This window comes from Coregonus clupeaformis, chromosome 15, assembly GCF_020615455.1.
Source record: "Coregonus clupeaformis isolate EN_2021a chromosome 15, ASM2061545v1, whole genome shotgun sequence".
Lineage (NCBI taxonomy): Eukaryota > Metazoa > Chordata > Actinopteri > Salmoniformes > Salmonidae > Coregonus > Coregonus clupeaformis.
The window spans coordinates 39,240,371-39,257,567 of NC_059206.1; the positions used below are offsets into that span (position 1 = coordinate 39,240,371).

At 43.5% G+C, this 17,197-nt stretch overlaps 2 protein-coding genes across 5 annotated transcripts in view; both read left to right on the top strand.

The window, feature by feature from the left end:
• Positions 1-2,766, top strand: part of LOC121582465 (colorectal mutant cancer protein) — a 138,897-nt gene extending 136,131 nt beyond the window's left edge. For all 3 annotated transcript variants that reach the window (XM_041898266.2, XM_041898267.2, XM_045225128.1), the window contains one exon: positions 444-2,766. In XM_041898266.2, coding sequence (XP_041754200.1) covers positions 444-624 — 181 coding nt within the window. In that variant the 3' untranslated portion in view covers positions 625-2,766. The remainder of the gene's footprint in view (positions 1-443) is intronic.
• Positions 2,767-3,208: 442 nt separating this feature from the next.
• LOC121583313 (protein FAM221B-like) lies at positions 3,209-11,516 on the top strand. 2 transcript variants are annotated; one of them, XM_041899495.1, is made up of 7 exons: positions 3,209-3,310; positions 4,120-4,267; positions 5,414-5,537; positions 5,635-5,745; positions 5,880-6,083; positions 6,368-6,487; positions 11,063-11,516. In XM_041899495.1, the coding sequence occupies exons 3-7, from the start codon at positions 5,429-5,431 to the stop codon at positions 11,209-11,211; spliced, it is 693 nt and encodes a 230-aa protein (XP_041755429.1). In that variant the 5' UTR covers positions 3,209-3,310; positions 4,120-4,267; positions 5,414-5,428; the 3' UTR covers positions 11,212-11,516. The 2 variants fall into 2 exon arrangements, with proteins under 2 accessions (XP_041755429.1, XP_041755430.1); XM_041899496.1 differs by having other exon boundaries at positions 4,124-4,267.
• The last annotated feature ends 5,681 nt before the right edge of the window (positions 11,517-17,197 follow it).

Below are 17,197 nucleotides of genomic sequence, written 5' to 3' on the forward strand. Positions count from 1 at the left end.
GGGAATGTTTATTGTTATTAAGACTTAATTGTGTGTGTGGGAGGGGGGGCTTGTCTATGACTACCCATAGATAAATAATGAAAAGGCCATGGAAAAATCAATACAGTTCAGCTATTTGGATTCAGACCCTTTTTTTTTTTTACGGTAGTTGTTTTGCATCGTAATACAGTGTTGCCATTTAGTGGGAAAAGGGGTGAATTGATATAGAACAGCACTATTCTTTATGGATAGCACAAACACAACCCCTCAGCACCTCTGTCTCTGTGACTTAACTCACCAAATCAGAACCAACTGAAGCCAATCCATCTGTCTGTCTGCATTGTCCTGTCTAGCCACTTGACTCTTACTCCTCTCTATCTCTCTCTCTCTCTCTCTCTCTCTCTCTCTCTCTCTCTCTCTCTCTCTCTCTCTCTCTCTCTCTCTCTCTCTCTCTCTCTCTATAGTAACCTGGTGGCGGCATATGAGAAGGCCAAGAAGAAGCACCAGGGCAAGCTGAAAAAGCTGGAGGCTCAGATGATGGCCATGGTGGAGCGCCACGAGACCCAGGTCCGCATGCTCAAACAACGCATCGCACTGCTGGAGGAGGAGAACTCACGGCCTCACACCAATGAGACCTCCCTATGACAACTGATGAGATGCCCTAATGAGAACTGATGAGGCGTCCCTATGAGAACTCACCGGATATCTCTGAGAACTCATAAGACATCGCTATGAGAACTCACCAGACGTCGCTATAGAAACTCACTAGACATTGCTATGGGAACTCACCAGACGTCTCTATGAGAACCTACGAGACGTTGCTATGAGAACTCACCAGACTTCACTATGAGAACTCACAAGAATACATGGCAATGAGAGACATCACTATGAGAACTTGCAGCCACATACTAACAAGACGTCGCTATGAGATCTCAGGAGAACTTACTAGGAGAACTCACAGCTCCACACCAACAGGACCTCCGTGTGAGCATTATTATGAGCAACGGTTAGAGGAGGGGACGAGGGAGAGGAAAGACTGGTGTGTGCGTGTGTTGTGAATGTAACCCTTTCCTACCAACCCAGAGATAGCCTGCCGTCCTATTGGGCACATACACGTGTGGGAGGACACTGCGGTGATAGCTGCAAACTCATTGGCCAGCCGATGGACTGGTAGAACTGCCAGGACCTATCAGAGTTGACGCTACAAATGACCGCTATCAATCATCTCTGGAGAACAACACATAATCATAATATACTTTTTTTGAAAGCACTACTATCCTTTCTGGCAAATGATTCACTATTATGTCTCCCACTTTATTTTATATTTAAGCTTTGATATGGTAGCCTTTTTGTTATCTCAAGGTTTGACTGCAAATTATTTTGGAAATATTTTATATCGATGTTGACATTTAAAGTTATTCCATTTTGTTGCCATTTGGAACTATGTTAAGCGATTCCCTTTTAAGGAAACCATTCTCTCAGCTCTACTTACCAACTTCCCAGTTTTCAGTATACAATGTACACTCTGCCATAGTGAAGACTCACTGAACACAAGGGCTCTATTCACTCAAACCTTTCACTGGGTTTGACGTCTGAATATGTCAAAAACATCATTCTTCTTGCACTGTCATTTGAATTGTCACACAGGTAAAAAAATAAAAATATTTGATGTATCCGGCAAGCCTGCTTCCCAGATTGGCATAGGGCCCTAAGTCAATACCTCACAGTGTGCAAAAAAATCCTTCCAATATGAATGGCAGTGTTTCAGCATGGGCCTTCAACTGTACAGCAGTGAATCAATCGCAAGATACTATAGTAAGTGTGTGGGCATGGAGGGGAGATAACAATAGGGTTTTAAGTGTGTGTGTGTGAGAAAGTTTGTGGTAGAGATACAAGAGTATGCCTTTGTCATCCCCTTCATGCACACAGATTTGTTGTACACACAAACATCCTCTCCAGCCGCAGCACTTTTCACTTCCCGCTGGATAATATCACCACATTGCCTTGTTGAGGACTCTTTGTTTTTCTGCAAGACTTAAACCCGTACCTCAGTGTTAACCAATGGCTGCTCCACTCTCTCTGGATGAGGGAACCACCTACTATTCTATAGCAATCTGAGATGCTGCAGTCTCTCACTCTACCTGACTGCTGTATTGTTCAACATACGTACTACTGTATCTAGCTACTATAAGTATACTTAAGCAGAGACAGACTGGCACCCTGGTGACACCCATGTTTCTAGAAAACCCTCAGTAGCCTGGTATACAGACATTTTAATTAGGCAGGGGTGGGTCAATTTCATATAAATATTCATGGTATATTGTCTTTGACAATATTTTGCTTCGATTCATTAACCGAATGTCCTTTTCATTCCCTGAATTTCAATGTATTGACCCCAGTCCTGCTATTTGGTAAGACCCACAGCATATGAAAGCAAGCACTGGCGTGTAGACTATTAATGTAGTAGTGATGTAATTTCCTCTCAATAAACTGTTATGATTATAATATTACTTATCACGCAAATACCTGTATTCTGTTTCTGTTGCGCATCTCGACCAGACGACACTCAAGTGAATCTGGGGTATACTCCAGTTTAGTGGGTGGTCTCATCTGTTCTGTGAATGAGACAAGAGGGGTTAGAGGGGTGGGAAAAGGGGGGTTGGGGGTAAGGAAGGAGGGTTGGCAAACTAATGACCTTATTTGCACAGATATGTTTTGGAATCAAATCTTGGCAATCATTGTTTTGTTGATTTTAATACAGATTGTATTTGTTTATATAATAAAGTAATAAACCAATTTTAAAGTAAAATGTCAATTGTGTGCTTCTCTGTTTTTCTTATGCTACAATAACCCCTGTCATACAAACAAGCATTGATTCATTCAGAAGACCAAGTCTAAAGTATAATAAAAAGAAAAAGAACGTCTGTCTGTATTAGGAGACTACTCTATTTTTAGTCATGTACAATTTATTTCTGACTTATAGTTATTCTTTGGAACGCTACTCCTCTTACACCGTTTAAGCTAGAAACACCATTTAAACTTAAAAACGTGTAGACTGGTCAGGAACATTTGGATGTCTTTTATACTTTTTAAACTATTAAGGTTTTTGTCCTCCAACCACTTATGGGATTTCTTCAACATTCTAAAGGTCCCATTGTTACAAATTCCCAGACTTCCAACATTCTATTCACAGTAAACAATGTAACTTTTGACACATCAGCTACTGTGATCACTTTCCCAACAACTTAGGCAAAAACGTATTAAATCTTCATCTACTTCTCTGAAATTGAAATCTGAAATCAGAACCGAATGATCTTCTACCAATTAAGAGGTAAAGCTGTTTTAGAACCGGATCAACTACTTTCATTAAGCCAACTTCCCACTGTTGAATATAACTGGAACTTTGAAAAATGTCAAACAATAGCAATATATTAAAATATCTGTATCAACCTTATTACTTTGGAATGTGGGCCCCCTTACGAAAAAAGATTGCAGTCAGAGTGCACTCTAACTGCAGTTACACTGCAAGATTACTTCAGTAAAAATAACTTATTTTGGACTCAGTATTTGCACCACACTGCAGTTATACTGCACTCTAACTGCATTTATACTGAAGTGTACTGCAGTTATACTGCACTCTAACTGCAATCTTTTTTCGTAAGGGGGCCCACATTCCAAAGTAATAAGGTTGATATAGTATTCAATCAAAGTAATCAGACCAGATATTTTAATATATTTCACTTTGACTATATTTCACTGCTTCACTTAAGAAAAACTTTTAAACTCTTCAACTACTACAAAAATACTTTTAAAGAGCTGAAGCAAGTCACAAAATGTTTCTTCATGGGAAATTACCATCTAGTTTGTGGTGCTACACTGCTACTTGCAAGTCTTGAGTATCTGTCTCCATAGTAACATAATCAACAACAACTTAGGTAACATAAGTCTACTGTCTACTGCACCTATGAAAGGTAAGTGAGAATAGGTAACAAAATAATTGTATGAAGGAGATTGTGAATGTTTGATTCAGTGTTAATGTCTGTAAGCTCTTGTGAGTGGGCCTATGTTTGTTAGATTCCCTGTTGGTGTCAATTTTAGCTACCCGTTGTGTGTGTTTGTATTACCTCTTGTTTGTCACAGCTAGTCAGTGCGTTGGTGTGTTAGTGCTTATGAATGGCTTCTGAGGACCAAGGTTAGCAGAACAGAGCCCTGGAGACCAGCACAGGGAAGAGGAAGGAGAAACTCTGTCACAGTGTAGTGGCAAGGCCAGTCCACCTCAGCCCTGCAGGTAGGCAGCACACATGCATGCACACACACACCCCAGCTAGCACATAATGTTCTGAGAACCATATGTTTCTTAGAGCTTGGTGAGAGTGTGGTAGTCATATGTTTATTTTGCATACCACCTTCCCACAACCTTCTGGGTATGGTGCAGGATAGTTGCTTGGCTTTGGAACATTTTCAGCACATTTATTCTCAGCACAACGTTCTTCTGTGGGTATTTTAGTACTTCAGCATAACGTTTCCTCATGGTTCTATTTAAAGTCATGTTCTCAAATTGTTCAAAGAACGTTAAGAAAACTTTCCATAAAAACCACAAGAAAACTTTAGGAACATTCAGAGATCGTTCTAAGAATGTTATTTAAAAACATATACATTCCTTTCTCAGCATCAACAAAACTCTCTATTTTGTTAAGTGTGTTCAGGTGTGTTGGCCGCGCCCACTAATTGGCCACACCTGATCTTAATGAGTGCTTGTTTCCTTTGAAATGGGGTCTGCTTGAATAGACTAAAATGAACAGCTTTGTATGAGTTAAAAAACATGTCATGCTAACTCCATCCTGGTTCTAAATCCATGGACAGAGAACAGAAGATCATAGGTTCGAATCTCTCTGATGCTGTGCCACAATAAAAAAGAAATGTTTTTGCATGATTAATGCCTAAGCAAATGATATTTCTCGTGTCCTATCTGTGCTTGGAGTTCAAAACAGTAAACCCAAACTAAGCTAGCAGTGTTATTAAAAGTCTTATTGAGACATGTTCTCAGAATGTTATTTAATTACCTTCAAATAACTCATAATTTCCATTCTCAGAACGTTAATAAAAACCTCCCAGGAAATGTTTCAGGGAACCATAGTAAAACGTTCTCAGAACCTCCCTGCAACCTAAAAATGTAAGTTCCCAGAAGAGTCCAAATATTCACTTCCGTTCTCAGAAAGTTTAAAAAGCTTTTAATTTTACCGGTCAGGAAACGTATGGCTTCGTTCCCAGAACCAATGGGAAACCAAAAACGTACGTTCCCACAACTTCCAAGGAACCAAATGTGCTAGCTGGGACACACACACACACACACACACAGTAACCTGATACAACCAAACTCCCTTGTGGTTTCTTTACCTTGTTTACCTTTACTCACTGTCCCACTGTACCTCAGTATCTATAGATACCAATGGAACAGTGGCAGTTCCCAAGTGGATACGCAGTCACACAGCCTGGACAGAAGGTCAAGGACCTCTTTGGCCCTGAGAGAGAGGCAGCACTGAAAGCTATACAGACAGGTACCACCATCCTTTGCTCACATTCCCTATTTACAACTAACAGAAAGGCTCCTACAGTATTTGTGATGTCTCTGCTCTATGGTGGTGTTGTATTCAGGTGTGTATGTGGGCTGGAGATGTCCAGACTTTACCTGGGATTGTTTCAGAGTGGGCAACTCCTCCATGTGCTTCTGTGGACATCACCTGTATGAGCATGGGAAATACACAGGTACAGACCATCTGTCTAAAAATTGATAAAAAATAGTATGACGTGTATGTATGCGTGTGTATGCGCATGGTCTGCACATGAGTGTACTTAAACTAGTTTGTGATTACATAATGGTGTGTCTGTGTGTGTGTCAGGCTCCAGTGTGCGTGTGCCCTGCTTGGTCCCATCATGTAGCTGCGGGGCCTTTGCCTTCATGCCATCCCATCCAGAAGAGGTGGGGGAGCCCTGGGTTAGAAGGAGACCAGGGTTTGACTCCCAGGTCTGGAGGGCCCTCTGTCGCTGCAAACACCCCCACCAGCAACACTCTCCCAGGGCAGGACACTCCTGCAGGGTTGGAGGTATGGCAGTGGACAATAAATGGACATGTCAGCCGCTCAATGATGTAGTAATGGCAAACATAAATGACAGGACTGTATGTGTTCCATACTTGGCTGTAAAAGTACAGAGGGCTACAAACTCTCTGGCTGTGTCTTCACCAACATATCTCTCTCATCAAAATCAACATTTCCCAAATGAAGGGCAAGGACCCAGTAGTACAGTTTGATAGGGTTTCACTTTGTTTCATGGCACCCTCACATGGGATACAGTGTCACAGTGTGTAATGGTGTCTTATGGCCCCCAGGATGTCGCTGTGTTATTTTCCACTCCAGTTTCCTGTGTGCCTCATGTGACCAGCACTGGGAGCAGCATGAGACGTTCTTTGACACTGAGCAGTCCAGGAGGAAGCAGGGCCTGCCATTTGGTGAGCTAGGATAAGTCATTATACCAAATGGTCCACCCAGCCACTACAACACATTGCTTGAATGGGAATATCTGTAGGGGAGAGTGGGGTAAGCGAATCCATTTGTTACATTCAGCATTACTCTGTCAAGGGAAATATAGTATTCTTTCTAACAAAGATATCTACATACACTACATGACCAAAGGTACAGTGGGGAGAACAAGTATTTGATACACTGCCGATTTTGCAGGTTTTCCTACTTACAAAGCATGTAGAGGTCTGTAATTTTTATCATAGGTACACTTCAACTGTGAGAGACGGAATCAAAAAATCCAGAAAATCACATTGTATGATTTTTAAGTAATTCATTTGCATTTTATTGCATGACATAAGTATTTGATCACCTACCAACCAGTAAGAATTCCGGCTCTCACAGACCTGTTAGTTTTTCTTTAAGAAGCCCTCCTGTTCTCCACTCATTACCTGTATTAACTGCACCTGTTTGAACTCATTACCTGTATAAAAGACACCTGTCCACACACTCAATCAAACAGACTCCAACCTCTCCACAATGGCCAAGACCAGAGAGCTGTGTAAGGACATCAGGGATAAAATTGTAGACCTGCACAAGGCTGGGATGGGCTACAGGACAATAGGCAAGCAGCTTGGTGAGAAGGCAACAACTGTTGGCACAATTATTAGAAAATGGAAGAAGTTCAAGATGACGGTCAATCACCCTCGGTCTGGGGCTCCATGCAAGATCTCACCTCATGGGGCATCAATGATCATGAGGAAGGTGAGGGATCAGCCCAGAACTACATGGCAGGACCTGGTCAATGACCTGAAGAGAGCTGGGACCACAGTCTCAAAGAAAACCATTAGTAACACACTACGCTGTCATGAACTAAAATCCTGCAGCGCACGCAAGGTCCCCCTGCTCAAGCCAGCGCATGTCCAGGCCCGTCTGAAGTTTGCAAATGACCATCTGGATGATCCAGAGGTGGAATGGGAGAAGGTCAAGTGGTCTGATGAGACAAAAATATAGCTTTTTGGTCTAAACTCCACTCGCCGTGTTTGGAGGAAGAAGGATGAGTACAACCCCAAGAACACCATCCCAACCGTGAAGCATGGAGGTGGAAACATCATTCTTTGGGGATGCTTTTCTGCAAAGGGGACAGGACGACTGCACCGTATTGAGGGGAGGATGGATGGGGCCATGTATCGCGAGATCTTGGCCAACAACCTCCTTCCCTCAGTAAGAGCATTGAAGATGGGTTGTGGCTGGGTCTTCCAGCATGACAACGACCCGAAACACACAGCCAGGGCAACTAAGGAGTGGCTCCGTAAGAAGCATCTCAAGGTCCTGGAGTGGCCTAGCCAGTCTCCAGACCTGAACCCAATAGAAAATCTTTGGAGGGAGCTGATAGTCCGTATTGCCCAGCGACAGCCCCGAAACCTGAAGGATCTGGAGAAGGTCTGTATGGAGGAGTGGGACAAAATCCCTGCTGCAGTGTGTGCAAACCTGGTCAAGAAACGTATGATCTCTGTAATTGCAAACAAAGGTTTCTGTACCAAATATTAAGTTCTGCTTTTCTGATGTATCAAATACTTATGTCATGCAATAAAATGCAAATGAATTACTTAAAAATCATACAATGTGATTTTCTGGATTTTTAGATTCCGTCTCTCACAGTTGAAGTGTACCTATGATAAAAATTACAGACCTCTACATGCTTTGTAAGTAGGAAAACCTGCAAAATCGGCAGTGTATCAAATACTTGTTCTCCCCACTGTATGTGGACACCTGCTTGTCGAACATCTCATTCTAAAATCATGGGCATTAATATGGAGTTGTTGTCCCCTTTGCTGCTATAACAGCCTCCACTCTTCTGGGAAGGCTTTCCACTAGATGTTGGAACATTGCTGTGGGGATTTACTTCCATTCAGCCACAAGAGTATTGGTGAGGTTGGGCACTGATTTTGTGCGAATAGGCCTGGCTCACAGTTGGCGTTCCAATTCATCCCAAAGGTGTTTGATGGGGTTGAGGTCAGGGCTCTGTGCAGGCCAATCAAGTTCTTCCACACCGATCTCGACAAACCATTTCTGTATGGACCTCGCTTTGTGCATGGGGGCATTCTCATGCTGAAACAGAAAATGGCGTTCCCCAACTTATTGCCACAAAGTCGGAAGCACAGAATCATCTAGAATATCATTGTATGCTGTAGCATTAAGATTTCCCTTCACTGGAACTAAGGGGCCTAGCCCAAACCATAAAAAAACAAAAACAGCCCCAGACCATTATTCCTCCTCTACCAAACTTTACATTTGGCACTATGCATTCGGGCAGAGTGGTACCAGAGCACCAAGTGTTGGTCCAAAAGGCTCCTTAACAGCTTCTACCCCCAAGCCATAAGACTGCTGAACAATTAATCAAATGGCCACCCGTACTATTTGCATTAACCCCCCCCCCTTTGTTTTTATACAGCTGCTACTCGCTGTTTATTACCTGTGCATTGTCACTTTACCCCTACCATCATGTACAAATTACCTCGACTAACCTGTACCCCCGCACATTGACTTGGTACCAGTATCCCCTGTATATAGTCTCATCATTGTTATGTTATTGTGTTATTTTAAAAAATATATTAACTTTAGTTTATTTAGTAAATATTTTCTTAACTCTATTTTCTTCAAACTACATTGTTGGTTAAGGGCTTGTAAGTAAGCATTTCACGGTAATGTCTACACCTGTTGTATTCGGCGCAGAGAGAACAGTCTATGACTTGTATATAGGTCCTGGATGGCAGGAAGCTTGGCCTCAGTGATGTACTGAGCTGTACGCATTACGCCTGGGAAGAAAATACTTCAATTTGCTCAACTTGCCATTGGCTCAACCATTGGCTCAACTTACCCCATGGCCATTGGCTCAACTTACCCCAAGGAAAACATTTTGACTATATTAGCCCACACATCTACAGGAATGCACTCCACACTGCCCTTTCCCACCTGGACAAAAGGAACACCTATGTGAGAATGCTGTTCATTGACTACAGCTCAGCGTTCAAGACCATAGTGCCCACAAAGCTCATCACTAAGCTAAGGACCCTGGGACTAAACACCACCCTCTGCAACTGGATCCTGGACTTCCTGACGGGCCGCCCCCAGGTGGTAAGGGTAGGCAACAACATCTATCACGCTGATCCTCAACACGGGGGCCCCTCTGGGGTGCGTGCTTAGTCCCCTCCTGTACTCCCTGTTCACCCACGACTGCGTGGCCAAGCACGACTCCATCACCATCATTACACTTGCTGACGACACAACGGTGGTAGGCCTCATCACCGACAACGATGAGACAGCCTATAGGGAGGAGGTCAGAGACCTGGCAGTGTGGTGCCAGGACAACAACCTCTCCCTCAACATGAGCAAGACAAAGGAGATGATCGTGGACTACAGTAAAAGGATGGCCAAACACGCCCCCATTCACATCAACGGGGCTGTAGTGGAGCGGGTCGAGAGTTTCAAGTTCCTTGGTGTCCACATCACCAACAAACTATCATGGTCCAAACACACGAAGAAAGTCGTGAAGAGGGCACGACAATGCCTTTTCCCCCTCAGGAGACTGAAAAGATTTGGCATGGGTCCCCAGATCCTCAAAAAGTTATACAGCTGCACCATCGAGAGCATCCTGACCGGTTGCATCACCACCTAGTATGGCAACTGCTCGGCATCCGACCGTAAGGCGTTACAGAGGGTAATGCGTACAGCTCGGTACATCACTGAGGCCAAGCTTCCTGCCATCCAGGACCTATATACTAGGCGGTGTCAGAGGAAGGCCCAAAAAATTGTCAGACTCCAGTCACCCAAGTCATAGACTGTTCTCTCTGCTACCGCACGGCAAGCGGTACCGGAGCGCCAAGTGTTGGTCCAAAAGGCTCCTTAACAGCTTCTACCCCCAAGCCATAAGACTGCTGAACAATTAATCAAATGGCCACCCGGACTATTTGCATTGACCCCCCCCTCTCTATTTTCTTAAAACTACATTGTTGGTTAAGTGCTTGTAAGTAACCATTTCACGGTAATGTCTACACCTGTTGTATTCGGCGCATGTGACGAATTACATTTGATTTGATTTGATTTTTAGGACCTCATATTGAAGCTTATAAAGACCCCAACTGATGTATAGAACAATCTTACAATTATCTACTTTGGTGACACAAGCATCATAAATTAACACAATAAATTAATTTGACTTGGTGAAAATCTTAGTTTTTTTACATAACTTGCTTATCACTTTTTCCATGTAGTTTCTTCTTTCACAGACTCCATGAAATGATGACCACCTCCTAAAAATTGGTCCAATTATACATTTTGTTATGGTTTCCTAGAAACAAGGGTGGCTCAACTTACCACTTTGGCTCAACTTATCCCACTCTCCCCTACAGGAATTCTAATGGTTGTAGTCCACTGGTGGGTTGCAGCTGATTCCTCTTGGTACTAGATAGAAGTAGATATTGGTGATCTTCCAGGTTGTCTGTTTTTGCAGTCAAAATGTTTAAAGCAACAAACTGACATTTCCCTCTGCTTGGTTTCAACAGGAGAGGCATACATGCCCTTTGCAGAGGTCCCCACCCTGAGAAATGCTGTTTTAACAGGCAGATTGAAGGACACCTATGCCTTGTCAGACAGCACAGGCAGAGCAAAGGAACCCTCAGCCTTCACTGTCAGCACAAGAAAGGCTGTTTAATCATCATCATTCAGAGGGGGGTGGGTAATCAACTTTAAACTACTGACATCCACATTACTGCTTATTTTTCATTTTGTTACTTTTATTACTTTTATTACTTTTTTTACACGCCAGATACACATTTATACAAACGAACAGCAACTTACAGACACACACAAACGATGACTGCCCAGACCCGCATGCTCACACCCCCATCCCTAGTGTCTGCATTATTGTTTGCCACTTGGCCTTAAATTGTGCCAATTCGTTTTTCTCGGTCACCCATGCTATTTCAATCTTTCAGTAATAAATCATTAAATTTTTCCATTGTGTCAATTATGGCGGATTGATTGACTTTCACATTTTTTATTTAAGATGAGTGATGAGAAGAGAATCGTCCAGCCCATTGGGTATCTCATTACACCCCAATATGTCATGTCTTGAAATATGCAGTCAGATGGATTAAAAGTACGTTTACATTGTAATTCTTCTGACAGCCAACTTTCTAGCTCCGCCCACACCTTCCGGACTTTATAGTATTCCCAGAAAGCATGGATTATTTAGTCATTATTAGTTGAGTCATTGTTAAATTTGTGAATTTTGTCTCTTGTATAATAAATTCTATACTTTAGTTTATACTGGATTAAGCATCAATTTTCGTTAACTGTAATTAAGTTAGTTATGTTCCAACATTTCCTCCATCTTGTGCCAACATCAGTTCTTTTTAAGTCTTGGTTCCTATAGTTTCTATTTTTTTCTACGAGATTGTCAGTTGGATAGGCTCTCTGCAAGGTATTGTATATCTTCCCTATCATATGAACATAATTTTCTGACTCAAATAAGATTCCCTCAAGGTTTCTCTGATGTCTGAAAGATTTAAAATTGAAATTTCGTGATGTGTAACTTTTATTTGAGACTATCTACATTGGTCAGTCCAAAATTACTTTTTAATTCTGTCATGGAAATGAATGTATTTCCTGTTACCAAGTAATTTACGGTTTCTATGCCTTTAGTTTTCCATGTGGACCAATTTAATGGTGAATTCTGAAAAGCTATTCAAGGATTGTTCCATAAGGTTGTGTTTTTAGGGAGTGATATTGGTTCTTGTAGAATACATTTCATTTTCTTCTATATTGTTATAGTGTTCTTAACTATGAAATTGTTAATGTCCTTAGCTTTATCCTTTTAAAATAGACACGTTAAAAGATTCTGGGGATGAGCATGTGCATCTTCAATATGTACCCATTGGTCCTCTTTAGTGCGTTTAACTATACAAACAATTATAAAAGACTGTACACTCACTTGTATTGTATCCTCTATGTCCATACCAATTTACCATACAATATCGAATACATACAGTATGTTTAAGATTAAATGAAATACATATAATTTCCCCGTACCATCATTCTCATTGCTGGTCATTGAGACTGCTCTGTTGACTCTGTCATAATAACTAGGCCAGCCTCTCTGATGTAGCTCTCAGGCATGTTATATTACCTGCCCTGACTGTAAACTGATTCCTGTTGTGTTTTACAGGTGAGAGTGAGACTGCTTTAACTTGATACTGGATGACTCCTAGTGGAGTCATTTTGTCCAATAGGCTTAAGGCTACTACCTGCAGACCTGGGTTCAAATGCAATTTCAAATATTTCAATTACTTTCACATACATTCTGAAGTAAGTATTTATATAACCTTTATTTGAAAAAACAAGTAGTTGGATATTGGAATGTATGTGGAAATACACTTGTAAAGTATTTGAAAATACTCAAATACATTGACTCAAATACACGCCCTGTGATGGGTGAGTTGAAGGAATCAGGCGCAGGAGGGTAAATCACAGAATAACAGGATTTATTCCGGACAACAGAGTTACTTAATGCATCAAAACAGTCCAGTGCGCAAAACAGGCGCACTGGAACCAACAAGGCACCAGGGGAAAATAACCTGGCGATACAAAATACAAGGGCCCACCAGACGAGGAAAGGGTGTTTTGCCCCCTCGAGCCAGTGTCTCCACACGGTCAGGGCTCAGACAACAGCCAACAGGTCCCGATCGTAGTTCTGCTCCGCTGGGCTGAGCTTCTTAGAGAAGAATGCACAGGGGCGGTGCTTGGGTGGCGTGCCTGAGCGTTGGGATAGGACAGCGCCTACCCCTACCTCGGACACATCCACCTCCACTTCGAACGGCAATGATGGATCGGGATGGGCCAGTACCAGGGCTGAGGTGAACAGAGCCCTCAGGTTACTGAAAGCCCTGTCAGCCTCAGCAGACCAGCGGAGCCGGGACGGCCCACCCTTCAACAGAGAGGTGATGGGAGCTGCGACCTTGCCAAAGCCCCGGATAAACCTCTGATAGTAGTTGGCCAAGCCAATAAAGTGCTGCACCTCCTTCACCGTGGTTGGAGTCGGCCAATTACGCATGGCTGAAATGTGGTCTCCCTCCATTTCCACACCTGATGTGGTGATGTGGTATCCGAGGAAGGAGACGGACTGTTGGAAGAACAGACACTTTTCTGCCTTGGCATATAGGTCATGCTCCAACAGTCGGCCCAGTACTCTGCGAACCAGGGACATGTGCTCGGTGCGCGTAATGGAATACACCAGAATGTCGTCGATGTAGACCACCACACTGCGACCAAGCATGTCCCGAAACACCTCGTTCACAAAGGACTGGAAGACTGATGGAGCATTCATCAACCCGTACGGCATCACCAGGTATTCATAATGCCCCGTGGTTGTGCTAAATGCTGTCTCCCACTCGTCCCCTTCCCGGACACGCACCAGGTTGTACGCACTCCGGAGATCTAATTTTGTGAAGAAGTGCGCCCCATGCATTGATTCGATAACAGAGGAGATGAGGGGTAGAGGGTAACTATAGCGAATGGTAGTTTGATTAAGTGCACGGTAATCAATGCAAGGGCGCAGACCTCCGTCTTTCTTCTTCACAAAAAATTAACTTGAGGAGGCGGGCGAAGTGGAGGGACGTATGAACCCCTGGCGCAGGGACTCAGAGACGTATGTCTCCATAGCCTCCGTTTCAGCCTGCGACGGGATATACATGACTCCTGGGAGGCACAGCGTCTAAACTGAGGTTTATCGCGCAATCCCCCGCCCGATGGGGTGGTAATTTGGTCGCCTGCGTTTTGGAAAACATGTGTGCCAAGTCGAGGTATTCGGGGGGAATGCGCACGGTGGAGGTAGTGTCTGGACTTTCCACCGTGGTTGCACCAACGGAAACAGCTAGACACCTACCCTAACACTCTCGCGACCACCCCGTGAGAACCCTCTGCGGCCATGAAAATGTGGGGTTGTGTAGTGCGAGCCAGGGAAGACCCAACACAACAGGGAAATCAAGGGACTCAATAATATAAAAGGTGATTTGCTCTCTATGGATCTCTTGCGTAATCATTGTGACTGGTGCTGTAACCTCCCTAACAAAACCTGACCCTAATGGTCGACTGTCATGTGCTTTGATGGGCAATGGAACGGATAGGGGAACCAATGTAATACATAGACTATTAGCTAACGACCTGTCCATAAAGTTCCCAGCTGCGCCTGAATCGACCAGCGCCTTACACTGGGGAACTGTAAAATGGTAAAATGGGCAGGCCCCTTCCAGGACATCCTCTCGAAGCCAGCAGGTTGTCCAACTGGATGGCCATGTTCACCAGTTGGTTGAAAGTCAACGTGGTATCCCGGCAGGCTAGCTCCCTTCGGACGTCCTCACGCAGGCTGCATCGGAAGTGGTCAATGAGGGCCCGCTCGTTCCACCCGGATCCAGCCGCTAGAGTTCTAAACTCAAGGGCAAAGTCTTGCGCGGTCCTCGTCCCCTGCCTCAGATGGACCAGACGCTCGCCCGCCTCTCTTCCTTCGGGGGGATGATCGAAGACTGCCCGGAAGAGGCGAGCGAACACCCCGTTGTTGTCCAACACGTCTCCTCCTTCACTCCAGACCACGTTGGCCCACTCCAGGGCTTTCCCCGAGAGGCAGGAGACGAGGTTGGACACCTCCCGCTCCGAGGGAGCCGGGCTGATGGTGGAAAAATAGAGGTCCAGCTGCAGGAGGAAACCCTGGCAGCGGGCCGCTGTCCCGTCGTACTCCCTCGGTCGAGATAGGTGAATACCTCTGGGCGCTGGGGTGTGAGTGGCTGGATCCGGTCGCTCAGCTGGTTCCGAAGGGTCGGGTCCTCTCGTCACCAGGTGCTGGACAACCTGGAGAACCCGATCCATCGCTTCACCCAAGCTGGCTAACATGTTGGAATGATCCCAGACCCGCTCCATGACTCCAGGCATATTCCCCGCTCCTGCTGACTCCATGCTGTTGGGTGTGTGATTCTGTTGCGTGTGATTTGGACGGAGTCAGGCACAGGAGGGTGAATCACAGAATAAATGGTTTATTTCGGCAAATACAGCGGTACGCAGCAATGCGTAAAACACTAAAGTGCGGTATAACGGCACTGGAGAAAACAAAGCACACGGGTGAATATCCTGGCGATACAAATATATAAAGCTCCCCCGAGCTATCGTCACCTCCACAATAAACATTCACACACAAAGACAAGGGGGCAGAGGGAACACTTATACAGGTACTGATGAGGGCATATGAACCAGGTGTGTGTAAAAACAAGACAAAACAAATAGAATGATGAGATGAGGAGCGGCAGCGGCTAGAAGGCCGGTGACGACGAACGGCGAAGCCTGCCCGAACAAGGAGAGGAGGCAGCATCAGAGGAAGTCGTGACACTCCATCTCATGGCAAGATGTGTAGAATTTCAGGAAATTAGCTGTAAAACTGCAGATGTTTCTCTCCGCCACATGGCAAAACAAGTAGAATTTCATGAAATTAGTTTAGTGTTATGGGTAGGGTTACTGCTGTATGTACAATGTATTCCATTCTAGGGTTAGGATTAGTACTTTTATACTTTTATACTACTCCTCTTTGACCCAAGGTGCAGTAGCTCAGCTCTGGGAAGCTCCGGCTCAATGTAACCAACATTTCTTTGAATATAAAAGAAAGGTTACCATAAGGTCTTGTAGTTGGGGATGTGTTTGTATTATTTCTTAATTTCTGTGTGTGAAATGCTTGATTAATCAACTACAATAAAAACATGAACACTGAAAAAGTTTGGCAAGATACTGCCAGTCATTTCCGTATTTTATGACTGAAACCATGGGATCTGTGACCGAATGAGAGAGAGAGAGAGACACTCCCAGGTCATAAAAACCTAAGGGTTGATAAGGGGTCCAAAGGATGTTACATACCTGTGTTTACATTTGTGAGTGGGGTCCTTTCTCAATATATATTTTTATTTTTTTACATTGAGTGTGAATGATGCTAAGATGCTAGGAATTAAAACCCTTTGCTTTTCAAGCACAGGTGTGTGTCGGAAATAAAAAAGAAATCACACAACTGAGATGGTTCAAACTAGATTGAGAATGCACTTGCAAATCATAAATCTACACTGAGTTTTTGAAGAACTCATTCAAAACTGTCAAGAGAATATGTGCTGTCACTAGTCAGTTACTTCTTCAGTGTTGGGGAAGCTACTCTGAAAATATAGTTTACTATGTTACCAGTTACTTCACACTGGAAGAAGTTTAGCTATGCTAAAGCTACCATTAAGAAAAACATAGCTTACTTAACTAAAGTTAATTTAAAAAAAGTTGTTCTACATCCAAACTACTTTGTAAAAAATTATCATATCTAAATCTGAAATGTCATAGACTACAAATTGCAAGAACAGATCACTCTGAAGTCAGATGTTAACAGAATGTGTAATTTAGTCTATTAAAAACAAAAAGTGAGAATTAGGCACACAAAAAGTGTTTCAAGTGAGAATTAGGCATTGCATACTTCACCCATATTTTATTTTATTTTTGCAAAATAAGTTGTGTAGTTCCAGTAGTTCACTACACCACTACATGGCAAAAAAAGTAATTAACTATTGAAAATTGCAACTTGAATTTAGTTAAACTACCACCAAGCTACTGCAATTACTAGCTGAACT

Excerpts from the sequence above, each read along its gene's own strand:
- LOC121583313 (XM_041899495.1), top strand. The coding sequence starts at position 5,429 with ATGGAACAGTGGCAGTTCCCAAGTGGATACGCAGTCACACAGCCTGGA. Across the intron at positions 5,746-5,879 it reads TGAGCATGGGAAATACACAG|GCTCCAGTGTGCGTGTGCCC; the intron begins GTACAGACCATC and ends TGTGTGTGTCAG. Across the intron at positions 6,084-6,367 it reads ACACTCCTGCAGGGTTGGAG|GATGTCGCTGTGTTATTTTC; the intron begins GTATGGCAGTGG and ends TATGGCCCCCAG.